General features: G+C 34.9%; 1 protein-coding gene and 1 long non-coding RNA gene across 2 annotated transcripts; one reads left to right on the top strand and one right to left on the bottom strand.

Moving 5' to 3' along the window:
• The first annotated feature begins 1,965 nt into the window (after nucleotides 1-1,965).
• Nucleotides 1,966-5,528, top strand: LOC121870500. Its single transcript, XM_042372331.1, has 3 exons — nucleotides 1,966-2,064; nucleotides 3,336-3,455; nucleotides 3,906-5,528. The coding sequence occupies exon 3, from the start codon at nucleotides 3,977-3,979 to the stop codon at nucleotides 4,385-4,387; it is 411 nt and encodes a 136-aa protein (XP_042228265.1). The 5' UTR covers nucleotides 1,966-2,064; nucleotides 3,336-3,455; nucleotides 3,906-3,976; the 3' UTR covers nucleotides 4,388-5,528.
• A 6,717-nt stretch (nucleotides 5,529-12,245) lies between these two features.
• LOC121870499 lies at nucleotides 12,246-17,398 on the bottom strand. Its single transcript, XR_006089717.1, has 3 exons — nucleotides 16,417-17,398; nucleotides 13,681-13,773; nucleotides 12,246-13,328 (listed from the first exon to the last, which is right to left on the bottom strand). It is a non-coding gene; the product is annotated as an uncharacterized LOC121870499 (long non-coding RNA).
• Between the last annotated feature and the right edge of the window lie 1,316 nt (nucleotides 17,399-18,714).

The following is an 18,714-nucleotide window of genomic DNA, read 5'->3' as shown; positions in this document are numbered from 1 at the left end:
CCAATTTTCTGAGATGAATCATACGAGGAAAGATTCATCGTGATTTTCGCACTCTCCAGTGATATGTGAACATTCTATAAGAAATTCACACCTCTCCCATAAACTTGCTCAGAAAAAATGATTACTTCCAAAAAAAATCCGAGTCCAATTTTCTGAGATGAATCCTTCGAGGAAAGATTCATCGTGATTTTCGCACTTTTCAGTGATATGTTAATATTCTATAAGAAATTCACACTTCTCCCATAACCTTGCTAAGAAAACATGATTTCTCCCCAAAAAAATCCGAGTCCTTTTTTCTGAGATGAATCATTCGAGGAAAGATTCATCGTGATTTTCGCACTCTCCAGTGATATGTGAACATTCTATAAGAAATTCACACCTCTCCCATAAACTTGCTAAGAAAAATGATTTCTCCCAAAAAATACCGAGTCCAATTTTCTGAGATGAATCCTTCGAGGAAAGATTCATCATGATTTTCGCACTCTCCAGTGATATGTGAACATTCTATAAGAAATTCACACCTCTCCCATAACCTTGCTAAGAAAAAATGATTTCTCCCAAAAAAAATCCGAGTCCAATTTTCTGAGATGAATCCTTCGAGGAAAGATTCATTGTGATTTTCGCACTCTCCAGTGATATGTGAACATTCTATAAGAAATTCACACCTCTCTCGTAACCTTGCTCAGAAAAAATGATTACTTCCAAAAAAAATCCGAGTCCAATTTTCTGAGATGAATCCTTCGAGGAAAGATTCATCGTGATTTTCGCACTTTTCAGTGATATGTTAACATTCTATAAGAATTCACACTTCTCCATAGCCTTGCTAAGAAAAATGATTTCTCCCAAAAATCCAGGTCAATTTTTCGGAGATGAATCATTCGAGGAAAGATTCATCATGATTTTGCCACCCTCCAGTGATATGTGAATCATTCTATAAGAAATTCACACCTCTCCCATAACCTTGCTGAGAAAAAATGATTTAAAAAAAAAAAATCCGAGTCCTGTTCTACCATAACATGCATTTGGCCACTTTGGGCTCGCTGTGATGACGCAAGAGATCTGCCCTGGCAGCTGGTGGGACGTTGTTTCCATTGTTTACTGGCAGTAACTGGTAAATATTTTTTTAACCTAACGAAACTATTACCCGTGTAGAGGTCGACACCCAATTTTTTGGCCCAAAAATTTGGGGATATTTTTGTGTAATGAAGAAGTTTTTCAAACTGGTAAATCCCAGAAATTAAAAATATCATCTCCCCAAAGGAGCAACACACCAACTATTATGTATCAAAAAGCTAAGTGATATTCAGTTGGATTTCTCTCACCAACTTTTATCATTGTACAAAACTCAGTTGAATTTCTTGACAACATAAATGGTTGGTGAGAGAAATCCATTTTGTACCTTTTTGACACATGATAAAAGTCTAACTGAGTTTTTGTAATGTAAGTTGAAATTTCTCTCACCAACCATTTATCATTAGTTGAAACCTGAGTATATATTTGGTGCAGGATATGACTCATCACTTTGTGTGTGTATAAGACAAGCAGGATATGAGTCATCTCTCTGTTAAGTGTGAGACAACTTTATCTTACTTCTCTTTGTTTAAAATAATATCATATATGATAGTTGGGTTTTACCAAGTGTACTAAAACGCTGGCGAGAAATAAGAAAAATAAAATTATTGGTAAGAGAATCCACCCAGTTGAGTTTTACCAAGTGTACCAAAATGTTGACGAGAAAGAAAAATATTTTTATGAGACTCCACCCATGGGGGAAGCCCTTACCACAGGCGGCCTCTGATTGGTCCAGACAATCCTATCTTTTTCCTCATATTTAGCTCCTCCTTACAGATTTTTACAGTCAACAAATTTTAGTTACACCGTAAGGTGTGTCTAGTGTTTAATATTTTACTTTGTGAAAGACGAAAGAAAACTTACCTTAGTAAATTACAGTGTTTATAGTTTAGACTCAAATTCAAAACATTATTGACTTACATCAAAAGGAACTCTTTCGTGTTAGCGTTAAGAAAAAAGCAGCACAAGATAAGAATTATGTTGGTGGAACAGGTAAGTCATAATATTGTTAGCGTGGTTATTGATTGACAATATGAAACAAGCTTAACTATGGTTTTTCTGAGGCTTGGTACGATTTTACGTGTTTGTAAACTCAAGGAAGTAGTGTGGTGGCTCTTCGTCGTTAATGAATACACATATTTTCCTTATATGAGAACATTCATTAAAAGAAACATCGTTCTTCGAAGTTTGTCGTGTGAGTAAATGGTAAAAACTTTACCGTTCAACCTAATTTTTTTTTTACGTGGATTAACCAACCCAGGCACAGTGACTGACCCACGTCGGGGCCTGTAATAATAATTCTTTAGTACTATTAATAATAATAACAACTTTATTAATAATAATATTAATAATAAATAACCATAAATACCGAAATGAAAACACATAAAAAGTGAGAATCAATATACAGTATGTATGTTGTGTTGTCGATATTACGAGAAACAATTGGGACCCTGCAATTGTGTGTAAATGACACATTTAGTCAGATCAGCAACCTTGGACTTGCTCCTAATTATCGTGATGCCATATGGCAGCAGGGTCTACCATTAGACAACACATTATGCTTCCAATATCTTCCCACCCGGTAGTCAGGGAAGTCTGTTACTGTTAATAATTTCCCCACAACTAAAGGATTTTCTTATTATACTTATCATATAGTTTACTCAATTTTAAGACACATTTGTCATTGTGTCGCAACTGACGTGGAACAGAGATAGTTAATATGAGTTTGTGGTCCAGGGTGGCGAAGACCTCCCGTTGGTAAGGAAGTTAGGTTAGGTAGGTTTGGTTACTGTTATAAACTACATATTAATAATTACGTTATTTCCGACGGTAATGAAGGTCATAATGTGTAAGTTACCATAGAATTCCTTTTTTTTATGTCGTTAATTTTCATTCATCAATAGATTTATATTCATATTTGGTATACATTAATATGTAAATTTTACTTTGTTCGGCTTATAGGCAAGGATGCTCTATCTTATGAGTTTACAACTAATACAGGTGGAAAATTTCTGGCTGCGACTATTGTTTTTTACTTATTTTACCATTTATTGTTTGTTACCGTAAATTTAATTAACTTTTGACATAGATAAAGGAGAATTTTTGTGGCTACAGCTACAATGATAGGTTAGGTTATAATGTTTGGAACTATTTCAGTAGATTCCTTTGTAACTGATTTCTGCCAAATATAACATAGTTAACGTATAGTGTATGTAACCACAGCTCACAGTAAGACTGTTATTATTTATTTTTTTCTCTTCAAGGTGGCGGCCCCCAAATTGAAATTACATACACTGCAATTGAAGAAGCAGTTCTTCAACTCTTAGATCCAGCCTCTATACATGGGATTCCAGGGAATTTGGAAAGTGAAGAACTCATTGATGGTAATTCACTCAACATACTTTTCCAACCCCTGATATATTTTGTTCTTTTCTGTCCTTGTTTTTATTTAAAAAATACTTTTGGAGACATTTTTTCACATCTTAATTTTGAAATACTGTACAGTATACTGATTTTTTATATATTTTTTAAAAATAACAACACTAGAAAGTTGGTTTCATTTCTAGCTTGTTTATTGCTTCCCTAAGTTAGATATTAAATGTTGTTATAACTCGTATGTTAATGGACAAAATTGAGAAGTGCAAATATAAGAAATTTACCGCCTAGTTGATATTTAAATTTAATATTATTTTATACAAATATATTTAGATGGTCAACACTTTTTCAAACCATTATTTTTCCTAAAAACTTTTATATATTTTGAACTACAGCATATTTTAATTATACTCTTAACATAGACTTCAATCAAACTATTATACTACATTTCTTTCCAGAAGAAGAAAGAGAACCAACCCCCGGACCCTCAGGAGCTAGGTTTACGGCTAGTTATTCCCGAGAGGAATTTATGTTTCGGCCCATTCAAGAGAAGTATGATTCTATAACCCTCATTCTGAATGAGGATATACAGGAACATGATATCACAGTACCCATTGTGCATTTAGAACCTGAAACTTCAGCACCTACAAACATTCATGAATTTTCATCATTCAGAACATATGAAGTAGAAAGATGTAGCTCAAGCAAAACTCGTCAACCTATTGCTGCTACCACGGAACAGCGAAGTAGGTCTCATACCCCTTCTGCCACAGCTGATATGTCAACTGTAAGTGGTGATTGCACTGATGGACTGGGTTCATCTCCAATACCAAGTACGATCAGAAGTGGTAGGAGGCCACGAACCACTTCTGCCCGAAAAGATGAAGATTTTCTTCCAGAGATGCTTCGTGTTCAGACACAAATGAGGGACAGCTTGTAGCTAACACCGAGTGCATTGCATCTGCACTGCAAACCATTGCAAAAGTTGTGCAGTCGAAAAATCCTATCCTATGATGCTGTGTTTATGGTATGGGTATATGTAGTTGTTTACTTATGTAAGTCCTTTACTTTTGGTAAATGTGATAATAACGTAGTTGAAAAGTCATCAAACACTTATTATAAATTTTCCTTTGTGTGATTGTTATGAAGGAAGACAGGGCATGTTGAAAAATTGTGTAACTTTCACTTGCAGCCTATACTAGTCATGAAAATTTAACAGGAATATTTAGCTCTCCAGAAGTTAATTAAAATCACAAAGTTAAGTGAAAGACACACATTTGTTAACTAATAACATGTGTTGCAGTGCTACTACGGGTAATGTTACCCAGGTGTTTGGTAAAAGTTCCTACCACAATCAAAAGTATATGTTTGAAAACAGGCTCATGTACTTTTTATTTTTTAAAGGTTCCTTTATTTTGTAATACGTAGTCAATTTCCAGTTCAACGAGTTTTATTTATTTGTTTGTAGTTTGGGAAGTATGATTCAAGTAGGTTGAAACAGAAATAATGGTGCAAATTCACCAACAGCCTACTGTTGCATTGGTTCTTTCATAAGGATGTGCTGTCTCATGCTAAATTGTATAGCTTAACAAGCCAAGAGTATTCATTTTTTTCTTTATTACTTATAGTATTACAGTATTCGGTTACAAGTTTCTTTTAATATAAGGGTATTGATGCAGGTACATTCTAGTCATGAGAGTTCCGTGAGTAATTCTAGACATGAAAATTATACTGTATTCCATTATTAAATCTAAAAAATGGCAACAAATAACAGTACAGTAGTTGTATTAGTTTTTCACAACGATGTGGTGACCCATGTCAAATTGTGTAGTTTAAGATGCAAACAGTAGCAATATTTTTTTTTCTTGTTTCAATTTCTCAAATATGTTTTATATAATGATTTTTTGTTTCACAAACTTTAGTGCCTTTGGTATTTAGTAGTATTAAAAGTATACTGTATTGGAATCAAATTTGCTCAAGGATTTAGTACATATATTATTAAGGTAAAAGAAAGCCATTTATTTTCTATAAAGAAGTTTATTTTATTATGTACAGTGTATTGAAAATAAACGTTAAATCAATGTACACTTTATTCACATTACCTCTGTATACTGCACTAAAAAATAATAATTAAACAGAGGAAAAAATTTATTGGTGAATTGATATTTGATTTTAATTCATCAAGTAAACGAATTACGGACTATATTGGCTCGGACTGCTTGGCCCGTCCCTAGTTCAGCTACAGCTGGACTGTCGATCTCTCCATCATCGTCGACCATGTCGCGGGGAAGTGGTACCCTTCTCATTACACAATAATTGTGAAGAAGGAAACATGCAGCTACAATTTTGCCACATTTGGAAGGATCGTATTGAAGTGATCCGCCAGAACGGTGAAGGCATCTAAATTTTGATTTTAGGATACCAAAAGTTTGCTTTACAACCACGCAGGTGTTAAAAAGCATTTAAAAGACATCCTCTTGCCTCTTGTCTGTCACATACTCGCATTTGAAACTGATTTCTGGTAGGAACAGCAGCATTCTCAGGAGCCGGAGAGTCTTTTGACCTGTGTTCATTTTATTAGGTAGTAAATATCTCCGTCAGCCGGAATCCTTGAAACCGCCGTAATTGAAATTTTATCTAAAATTAATTCCCAAAGCATGATTTTGCAGGAAACTTACAGCTTAGGTAATGATTTTCAAAGGGGCACATTTTCCTGAAAATTATGAAGAAATTTCCCAGATAACCAAGAAAATTCCAGAGATGGGGGATATATTTCTGGGTTCGAGAGATGATGTAATGGGCAATTGCAGGAACTACCGAAAAAATTTTCCATTACCATAAACATAATGGGGATGAGGGATATTTTCTTGATTTGAGATAATCGTCTCGTTAATGGGAAAACTCATTCACGGAAGTGCTCTTCACCAATTGTTCCGGCTAACAGAGATCTCACAGTATTTGGTGTTTTGCCACACTAGAATTTAGGTAAATAATCCCTTGCATAATGTTGGCCTGTAACAAGACACATAAGCTATAATAAGATAGCCTTATTCTGCTATCATAGCCTTGCCTAACCTAAATGACAAATCACTTGTATGTAGTGTATGAGCTAAATTTTCTAGTTCTTGTAGCTCATCACTCAATACTATCAACTCCTTGTTTGTAGTGCATGAGCTAAACTTTCTAGTTCTTGTAGCTCATCACTCAATACTATCTAGATCAGTGGTTCTTAACCTTTTTACTACCACGCCCCCCTCTAGGAATTGGTCCTTCCCTCCACGCCCCCCTTGCATCTGTGAACAAAACATAAGGCACGTGTTAGGTAAGATAAACATCACCACGTGCTCATGAACACCACAACATCATGATAATCACAACCACATGATCAATAACAAACATATGATCGTAAAGTTCGTAAACACTACAAGTGACTACAATCATACATGATCATAAACACCACCATATCATTAACAAGCATCAATGATCACAACATGATCATAAACACCACTACATGATCATAAACACCACCACATAATTATTAAGTAAATATTAACAAACACCACAACATTATAGTAAACACATCATGATCATAAACACATGATTATCAAGAAACAAATCAATATCATCATAAATACAACTTTACCATAACCACCTGTTACCACCACATAATTTTAAGCACCACCAACTTCTGATAAAATACAAACAGAATGCAAAACTTACGAATAACAAACAGAGCAACACATGCGTGCTCACAATTCACCAATAAACTTATGGCTGCTTACTATTTTTAGGGAAATATAACAACTGGGATAAAACATACCTCAACAGCCTTAACTGAATAAATGTGAGAGAAGAGGAATTATTGCCACGGACGTGTGCAGAAGACTGGGAGAGAACTGGGCTCACCAGTCACCAACTAGCAGTATACAGGTCCAGGAGGAGTTAACCCCCCCCCCTCCCCATGGGTTTCGAGGGATAGGGAGGGGGTCAATAAGTACAGAAAATGGTAAGCCCTAAGTCAAAAAAGTAGCCTATAGAAAACTAAAGTTATAAGGCGATACTTTTGCATTTTTTCATAAACCTCTCAATATTAGCCCACACTCTTGTTAAGAGAATAAAAACTATAATTATAATCAGAGAAATTCCTACGTTTTCCCTAGGGCTTGCGTCCCCCAGGTTAAGAACCACTGATCTAGGAGGACACCATGAGTCACATTATATCATTATAAAAATATAAGGGAGAAAACATTTTCCCCCAAACTTAATCAATGACTCAAAATTATCATATTATTAGTAAGTTAATTCATTAAGATCTCTTATTGTTATACAAGTCACTCATTTGACAATTATAAACAATTAACTCACCATGACGTATCTCTCTCCCGACTCTTATCTCAAGTATCCCTTAGCTCAATGATTTTTTTTTTTTTTACATAAAATAATTTCATTTAGAACATTTTATTTAGAGGGATCATCAAGATCTTTATTTGTTGCCAATCAGGGGCAGACAGACATTATTCCCCAAGTAATAAATGGGCGAAAATTTCTACATGCACACTATTATCAGGCAGGGTTGACAGTGCCGAGTCGCTAACATAGCAATCTATTGGCAACAGCGTTCACTATTAATCTAGCAATACTTAATGGGTTGAGAATTCCACCCTGAATTGTTCTCATATAACCCATATAAGGATGTAAAGTCCATTTCAACATAACTCTAGATTGCTAGGAAGATCGGAAGGTCAACATTCCGGAAGGAACGCTAAGTCTAGCAGCCTCGCTAAAGTTCGCCTGGAAAGGCTGAACCCGCTACTGAGGACATCAAAAATAAAGTTATCAAGAAAAAAACTCTAATTGTTTGGTTAATTTATAATTTAGTTCTTGTAATTTTGCATCATTTTGGCTAATGATTGCATCTGCTTAGTTCTTTAATAATAAATTTTCATTTTGTTGCTTAGTATTTGTCTCATAAAATTCTTTTAATTTATAATTTAGTTCTTCATCTTATTGTGTAATGGTATTTTCTTTTATATTAATTTGTTCTTTTAATTTGTCATTTACGTCTTGTATGATATTTTCTGAATACAGGTAGTTCTGCTATAACGCGATAATTGTGTTCTTGTAAAATATCGTGTTAAAGAAAATCGAGTAATAGAAATAACAGGGCTTATGGAGAAAATAGGGTTAGGTGCAGATTACTCGAAATCGAAAAAATTTAGTAGTTAGCCTAACACAAAGGATAGCACAGTCTAAATAAATGTTACATTCATATCTAATAATGAAATCATACAGTAAATGTAACACTTTACTTGATGGGGGAGAAGGGTGATTTTGAGGTTGATAAAATCGAGCTTCTCTTCAAGTGTTATATCCTTTCTTTTACGATCATCACCGGGAATTCTATCACCAGAACGCTTCTTGTTGATATTCTTCTTTACTATATTCACAGTTAATACAGTGGGGTATGCTATAACGAACGGATCCTACTACGAATATTCCTAAACGAACGGTTTTACCTATAAAATTGAGAATGCTATAACGAACGAAACTCCTACAACGAACATTATTTAATTTTTTTTTCTAATTTATTGTTTTTTTATTACAAATATTAATGATATTCTTTATTTCAGGGGTTTAGATGCATATTTATGCACTTTTTTACAATTTTTACAATTTTATATTATATTTTTCAGTGTTAAGTGGTTGTATTTGGGGGCCTGGAACGGATTAATCCTATAACGAACGAATGCTATAACGAACAAGGTTCTAGAACCAATTAGATTCGTTATAGCATACCCCACTGTACCACAAAATTGGAGAAATAGTAAGCAAAAATCGCGTTATAGCAAACAAGCGTTCGCGTTATACAAATATCGTTCCTAATTCATAAATCGCGTTAGAGCAAATTCGCGTTATCAAAATACGCGTTATAGCAGAACTCACTGTACCTGGAAAATAAGGATATGATATTTTCTAAAGTTTTAATATTATTACCAGTTAAATATTCTAGTCTAGTAATAATGTTGGAAGTTTTCATTAGAGTATTTATATGATTAATATATGTATGAAAGAAACTAGGTTTTGTGTTTATTATTTGATATAATTTATTTATATAAATATCTTCAAGATCTAAATATGGTTTAAATACTTCATCTATTTGAGATTTTAATTCTAAAAAATTTAAATTTTGTCCTTCTTCTGCAACAACTCTATCAAATAATAAGTTTAAATAGGGCTTTAATACAACAAATTCATCCATTATTTTTAAATATTATTAAAAATGACATAAAAGGTCTGATGCTACAGTAATTGGTTTAGTGCCTACTAGCTATATTGACCAGGATATAAATACAGCTGATGATAATATTAACGATATTAGTAATACTAATAGTATTAACGATGTAAATACTAATAATATCAATGACAGTAGCAATGGCAATAGAAACATTCCCTTAGATGAATGTAATGAAATTAAAATAATAAAAAAGCCTTTTTTTCTAAAAACCAGTTTTTGTGATATAGCTCAAATGTGACGATAAGCAATGCTACCTAGGTATGTTAATTCCTAGCCAATTCGCCAGGCCAACATACAGGCAATTAAAACATCTAACAATTACTTAATGAGTAATATTAGGAGGACACGTCACTACCAGGCATTTAATTGCTACTTTTTATTGGGAGACTTGGTTACTATTATTAGTACGCTAGAATATTTTCTTAGTGTTTCTACTTAAGTATTAAAGACGATCAAAATTAATTATAATGCTACAGATTTAAAAGAAGATTAAATTAAAATAATTAGTCCCTGTCGGTGGAGGTAAACAAGTAAGGATTCGAGAAGCGTAAGATTGTAAATTATCACGTAATAGATTTTAATTTTTTGTTCCCAAACGCAAACGTTTGATATCTTCAAAAGACCTTGCTGAAATTGCCGAGGCAGGAAAATGATTACCTCGTCGACTGATGGGGTTGAGGGGTTTAACAGAAAGTACTGTTAATTGTAATAAAATGGCTGTATAATTAATATTATTTGTTTTGAATAACCTGAAAAGGTTATGGAGATTAATTAGGCTACATAGTTGTCCAAAGTGACACTTAACACCACGTATATCAGTATTGTACATATATTAAATATAATTTAGGGTTTACTCTTCCGAGAATGATAACGTCGATTAACCAGCCGTGACAAAGGTTATAAATTGGATGAGGATTAATGGTCCCAAAGCGATTTATTTGATCACTTAATACGTATGTAAACCACATTTTATTGGGGCGTAAATCCATAAGATTGTTTATAGCTGTACCAGCAGATGATTTATCGTAGAGATGGAAATAGTGAAGAAATGTACTGTAATTGTATAAAATTGTGACCATAATATGTTTCGGGTGTCACTGGTTGATCAATCAATATTATAGATATATAATTGTACAGTATTACTTTTTAATATCGTCAATGTGTGTTTGGTTGTTACTATTGATTAAATCTTGTACGGGGTATTATATTAGAATAAACATTTACTTTTTTTTTAAATTTATCACCAGTATGGGATTCTTTCGTAAAATTAGACAATGACAGAAAATGGAGATTATCCAAATTAAGAATAGGTGGTGTGTATTAGAAAATATTTGGTTCTGGTTCTTTGGAAATATTAATGGGTAGTAACAGCTTCATTGTACATATCATGTGTTGCATCCAGTTATTGAATCGAGGATTGTTGAATAGTTTTCCATAATCGTGCCGACATGTCTATACCCGGATCCATATACCGGGTACCTGTATATTGTGATTAAAACATTATTATATAAACTTAGTCATATATAGCTAAATTTTCTCCTATAAAATCTTTGATAGATGATATTAATATACTTTTATAAGTAGAATTCTTTCCGAATTCATTATTAGTAAGAATATCAATAGATATGAGATGTTGAGGAAATTTCTTAATATAATCTATAAAACACCTAAGAATATTATACTTTAACTTTCATCTTATTAAAGACATTTTCAGAAAATTCTCTTGATTTTCAACTTCGGAAAATTATTTTCCAAAGGCAGCTTTGGGAATGATTATCCGAGCAAATTTCAATCCGGCAATCAGAGATTTCCAAGTTTGAGGGATTCCGGCTAATGGAGATATTACTTATTAGTAAAGATGTTACTTATTAATACGTGTATCCTTCATATACAATACAGTACTGTACTATGTACAGTATATACAATATAGGTAAAAAATAACGTCATTCAAGCCATCTTCACGTCAAGATGCCCAATAATCTTCCACCCAACAATGGGTGACCGACACTGCATCAGGTCAGGTTAGTATAATACCCAATAATCTCCCACCCAACCTTCATCACAAGTGTTAAGACGTGATTACAGTTATGTATTACAATCAACTGAGTAAAGTGTCTGCCTACTCTAGGCTATAGATGACAAGATCTGCTGGAGTACAATATATACAGTAGTATACATTATTATGTTTACAGTATAAACAGTTTGTACAGTGGTGTTTGCATAAATAACTACAGCTCCTACAAGCAATAACACTGCTCTAGTCATGCCTGTATCATAGAGACCTTTTGTTTTTTAATATATTTATTTAACCAAACTTTTAGATAAAGTATTCAGGATTATTTTGATAAAAAAATTGTGTCTAATGAAATTAGAACTAATTTAACTGTTTCCGGTATCAACATTTCTTACATTTTTTTATAAATATAAAAGAATTGAATTCCCATCATTATATCCTATAAAAATATTTTGTTAAGGGATATCTTATTGGACACGTCTTGTAGAGAATTTATTAAGGATCATTATGGTATTAAATTCATCTCCCTATCACAACTAGCCATGCTTGAGTGAGGAGGGGGGGAACTGACCCCTGACCCCCTGAAAAGATATGACTCCCCCACTGTCAGACCACATTACCCCCCTGAGCTACACACACTGTCTTACCTCATTTCACCATTTTGCAATTTTTACACTCCACTTGGGACATGAGACAGCAAACAGCTGGGAAATCCCCACACCACCCCAGGCTCCCCCTCTGCTCTGTTAGCCAACAGTGAACCACATAATAACTGTTTATCCCCTTTATGTTTTTGACTTTGTGATAGTTAGTTTTTATTTTTTCGCATATTCTGTATGAGTAATTGTGTGCATGTAACAGCGTAAATGAAAATAAAGAAAATTATGTATATCTAGCCAAAGTTACAAGTTGAGAAATAATAACTCGGCCTCGGAGTGCATACTGGGTGGCGAGTCGCCGATTGTCAACTTCGCTGCACAAATACGTGCCAACTCCACGGATATTATTCCTTGTTATCCCTAATGATCTGTGTTTTAGGAACACACAAGAAATGGGTTGACCATGTCGGTTAGTCGATGAGCCAAGTGACCACCCACACAACACTAATTAGCCCTGAGACTCACGATACAGTCAGCACACGCACAACAACTAGATACTGTACAATCAGAGCATGTGAAACAACTGCTTCAGTTGGAGCTAGCAGACAATGTAATACAAGATTCAAATGAACCCAACACTAAACAAAAATTAAATTAAACACTAAATTGTAATGTAAATCCATCTCAATGGGAATGACTGTGTTTGTCTTTGTGGTTTAAATTTTGTAACTCACAATTGAAGGGGATGTCAGTGGGCATCAAAACTGTAGTTTTAATGTTTGTTTATTAGATGACATATTAGATGATGTATGACCATATACTGTACTTACGTTTTTTGTTGATGTCATCAAGAAACTTCCTGTTCCACATGTTCATTTTACTGGTGTCTGCCCAAGAATATTGAAAGTTGAATCCAATATACAAATAATGCAGATGATCCAGCATCTGATGCTACGACGCAGGTACAGTATTCCTGTTTAAAGAAATCACAGTTATAAGAGATGTCCCACAAAATTAACCTACACTAGATAAAAGAATCTCAGAATATCAAATACTGTACATCATTCTTGTCAGCTGACACGCTAATTTCATCATGAGAATGTTCCTATCCTTGTACTCTACCAATTTCTCCTATCACTTCCCCCTTTTCTTTATAGTTTCTATACTCCTCGATCCACCCCACATAAAGGTGGTTAAGGAGTTAGGATACTTGAGTGAGAGAAAGAACCACAAGGTCTTTGCACAATATTTGGAGGCTTCAATGCTAGTTTTACCAGACTGACTGACAGAGAGAAAACAGAACAGTATTTTTGGTTATAACTTACCCTTGTGTCCGTGGATCATCCCACCAAGTTGTTCTGCTGCGGGTGATTAATAAAGTAAATTCTACCGTTTGGCTCCTGCCATTTTACCCAACCCTGTAGACAACAAAAGAGAAATAATGGTTAATTATGTCTCATTCTTTACATACCATATATACTGTATAATGTAAACCTAAACTAAACACGTTCCCAGAGTTAGTTTTACCATTACAGTGATATCCCCATCAGCCAGAACAATTGGTGCAGAGCACTTTTGGGAATGAGAGATATCCGGGTAACGAGACAACTCTCTCAAGGATGGAAAAAATCCCAGGTAACAGAAAAATTTCTTTCGTAGTTCAAAAGATGTTACCGTAATCGCTTTTCGAATGGTTTTCAGTTAAAAAACTGGTACATCACAAGTGAATTAGGATAGAATATTATTGTAATACAACAGTTTTTCAACTGAAAACCATTCGAAAAGTGATTATGGTAACATCTTTTGAACTACGAAAGAAAGCGAAAGTCACTATTTTCGTCACGCTTTTATCCCACTTTCCACTGTAATACGTACATCATTTCAGCAAAAATATTACATTTCCATGTTCTCAGAAATAAATGGTAGTTTTGTTGAAACGTAATGTACAGTATTTAATATTAAAATGCAAAAATACCTATAAAAACAATTAATACACCCGTAATGTACTGGCTGGCATCTCCACTCGTCCCTGCTCCCGCCAGTCACCTCCTCCCAACTCTATCCCTCCGCCTCCTCCACATCGTCACTATTGTTGTATTACAATAATAGTCTATCCTAATTCACTTGAATAAATACTACAATACCATATTTCTGAATATTTTCATTAAAATCCATCAAAATCATTTCCTTGTCATCGTCTTCAACACCAAACAGCTCCTCCCAGTCTTCTCCTTGAACAGGGCTAGAGGGTACGTGTTTTTCGAATCGTTTTCAGTTAAAAAATGTTACATCACACGTATATTTTACCTAAACTGCACCTGAATGAATATATTCTCAGAAATAAATAGTAGTTTTGCTGAAATGTGATGTATTTCAATGTAAAATAGGATAAAATACATGACGAAAAGAAGACTTTACCTAACCTTCCGATGTTCAAGAGATGTTACTCGTTTTTATAATAGTTTTCGGTTAAAATACTGTTATATTACAATGATATTCTATTCATACTGTGCTTGATATACTACATTCACGGAAATAAAATATTTTTGCTGAAATGACGTACGTATTCCAGTGGAAAGTGGGATAAAATCGTGACGAAAACAATGACTTTTGCTTTCTTTTGTTCAAAAGATGTTACCGTAATCGCTTTTCGAATGATTTTCAGTTAAAAAACCTATTGCATCACAAGTGAATTAGGATAGAATATTATTGTAATACAAAAGTTTTTTAACTGAAAACCATTTGAAAAGCGATTACGGTAACATCTTTTGAACGAAAGAAAGCGAAAGTCATTGCTTTTGTCACTTTCCACTGTATTACGTACGTTCATTTCAGCAAAAATATTACATTTCCATATTCTCAGAAATAAATAGTTGTTTTGCTGAAATGTAATGTATTTCAATGTAAATTAGGATAAACTACATGAAAACAAAAGACTTTACCTAACCTTCCGATGTTCAAGATATGTTACTCGTTTTTTTAATAGTTTTCGGTTAAAATACTGTTATACAGTACTAGTGATATTCTATTCATACTGTGCTTGATATAATACATTCACGGAAATGTAGTATTTTTGCAACTACAATGCTGATGTCAACACAAGCGTGGTTACAGCGAGACTGACTGAGTGAGGGAGAGCTATGTGTGTGTGTGTGTGTGTGTGTGTGAAGTTGCGGGAGCGGGCGGTGTCCCGTGTTTGGTGCCGCGCGCGGGTTGAAATTGCACGCGATTTGAATGTACTTCAATTACTTCATTGTACAGAATATTCCTCCGGCGGGGCAATCCGCGTATTTGCAAATCCGTGTATGCTAAACCCGCGTATGTCAAGGGCCGACTGTAATGAAACCATAAAATGTGTGGAAAAATCAATACAATACTCTAATGTGGCTGAGAAAGAAAATAATATAAAGCTATAAAAATGAAAAGAAAAATGAAGAGTCTGTGGGTGCATGTTTGTGAAGTGAACATATTATATGAGGCAGTGGGCTGTAACTGCAATGCGAGCCCAGGAGCCGTGCTCCCTGCCTCCTGCCCCTAATATGACATCAAGGCAATACACAGTGAAATGCAGCAGCAGCCACACATCTCTGAGACAGCTGGGCAACTGCCAGGCTGAACTAAGTCACATAGCCCAGAGGATGATTGGAGTGTGGAAGGAGCCATTTTTTTTACATAAAATTTGTGCTATTGTGTTTTATGATGTGATATGTCTCAATTTTATTCTTCATCATAGCAATGGTTGTTCATTATTAACATGCAAGTTGAAATTTGTTTGACTTAAGCTCACCTTGTGCGGACTAAATCATTTAACTCTGAACCACATCCCTTGTATAGAAGTTTGGTGTTAATCAATCAAGAGTTTAACTTGGAAACCATTTGACAAACTTGTTAATTATTATTAAGGAGTACCGTACAGTGCTGTACTCAGTGTTACCGTTAGGTTTTTCAGGAACACAACCCCATCATTAAACAACTAAAAGAAAATCAGATTTAAGATGGTATAGAATCTAATCTTCCATCTTTCCACACAACATGAACTCATCAACATTGATCACACTCACCTCAATTTTATATTTGTTTAATGCACTTCAGTTCCCACACTTGGCAGTAGGGCGATCACTTTCTCATCTTCAGATATGCTTGCCTGCAGTCAGTTACAGCACCTGTCATGAACCTTCTGCATCACAGGGATAATACTCGTACATGGTTGGGCATCTCTTCACTTGTAAAAGACCTGACTCTGATGAAGCAAGAAAATCAATTTATTTTTATGTGTTATTACGGGGTTATCATTATGGTAGTAAACCATTGTCATGTATAACAACCAAGTAGATAACATTAGTATAGCTGTTGCACCAAAGTTATTAAAACCTGCACCATCAATTACAACTATTAAGGCATTTTCATTCAACCGAGCTGTTAGTTATGAGAATATGGCAGCAGTAACAAGTACAGTACTTCAACATTACAGTAATTTTAAAATCTGTATTACAAGGCCAATGTGCAGTACCATGAACATTACCTACCTTTTTGAAGATACATTGTAATCCATGCCAGAGACCTGGTGGCCTTGAAATTCCTAAACGGCAACTACACTGGGCTCATACCTCACTACCCTCAATGGTAGAATATCTGGTGCAAATAACAGTGCCTGTTTCAAAGTTCTAATACATTCTCTTCTATCATGGTTGTAACTAAAACAAAATGCATGGATAAGTTTTAAAAGCGAATAAAAGCCATTTTTTAAGTTATTTACCCATGATAACATATTCGAGGGGAAAGCTTCACCTTCACACTTTGGTAAGATGAGGGAGGGATGCACCCAGCAAAGTTGCCAGTCAGTTATTTCAAGGCCGCCAGTCTGTGTGGCTTATAAACGGCATGGACTGTACGAGTTTGCTCATGCTTAGAAATGCATCAACAGTTGTTGTTCCTGCACACTACTTCAACTACTTTGCCACTACAGTACAGTTGGGTCTTCATTTACGCGGTCAATTGAACCTGCGGAGTACCGCGTAAAACGAGAAATGCGTAAATGAAATAACAGAACATATGGGATTAATTGAAATAGAGACTGGGCCAACTCCCAAACTCCACTTTTTCTGACACAATATGTACCTTGTAGTCAAAATAACCTCTTAATTTTATGATGGTGTGCACACACAATTAATAATTAAGAGATATATCAACAATATTAGGTTTTTTAACACTTACATTAGTAGAAAAGATGGCTGGGCACACGGGGATGAGGGGGTTGGTTCCGAGATATAGGGCAGATTATTGGCCCTCACCTGTATCACTTTTATCAATTGTATCACTATCCACTACAGGGGCTTGCAAGGCCTCTTTGTCAAACCCCTCAAAGTCCATATCCTCACTATCACTGAATTGGGCCGGCTGTGGTGGGTGGCGGGTGAAGAACTCGGTAATGTTTTTATGACTGGGCGATCTTGTGCACACCCTGCCGCCCCGCTTCCTGCGTAAATCAAGCATTTCAATGACAAAACGAGTAAACCAAAACCGCGTAAATCCAGACTCAACTGTATAAGGAATTTGCCATGAAGACATTCATGTATCCACTGTTCTTTATCAAAATAGCCCATGCAATATCTAACACCAAAACAACAATACTTTCCACTACAGTAACTGTACAATGAGGGTACAAGCTCACTCCCTCCCAAAATGAAGCAATCAACCACAAATTAATATACACCAACTGCACCAGATGACAGTCAGGGGAAGTAAGTTTGGAGACTCATTTTCTCAGCAAACTTTCATTCACAACTACATCTCAACCAACCACATACAGTACTGCACTTCAGACAATAGTACAGTACTATACTGTACATTTATTTGACTAGGATCAATTCCAATAATTACTTCTCAAGCTTGATAACATTAACAGTAAGCTGTTCATTACTAGAAGCTTCCCATTTAATCCATGTTAGGCATTTCAAGCCAATTCCAGCCTCCCAATACTGCACACATTCCCTTCAATACTTTACTGCTTGTGGAGTCAGCCACTTTCCTACCACTCCTTACCTTTGTTTCTGCTCCCACACTAACATGTGAAGACTACCTCAAAACATTTCTTAATCCAATCCCCATATCCAATACCAAGAGAATTTGTCGGCCACCTTACACCAATTCTGTTTCCACGAAATCAACACCACATTCCTCGATTAACACAATAGATGCATTCCTAAAAAATTAACACGTTAAGTTAATATTAAAGGCAGTGGAGAGCATTTAAGAAATATGATAATTTATAGTCCAACTAATATTAGTGTACAGTATGGGCTGTCCTCACTTAAACCCAGGGTTGCATTCCTTGAAAATGTGGGGACAAGCAAAATTAA

The sequence above is a fragment of the Homarus americanus genome, unplaced genomic scaffold (genome assembly GCF_018991925.1).
Source record: "Homarus americanus isolate GMGI-L3 unplaced genomic scaffold, GMGI_Hamer_2.0 scaffold44240, whole genome shotgun sequence".
Lineage (NCBI taxonomy): Eukaryota > Metazoa > Arthropoda > Malacostraca > Decapoda > Nephropidae > Homarus > Homarus americanus.
Note: the sequence above shows the minus strand (reverse complement) of the source record. Positions and strands in the feature narration are given on the sequence as shown.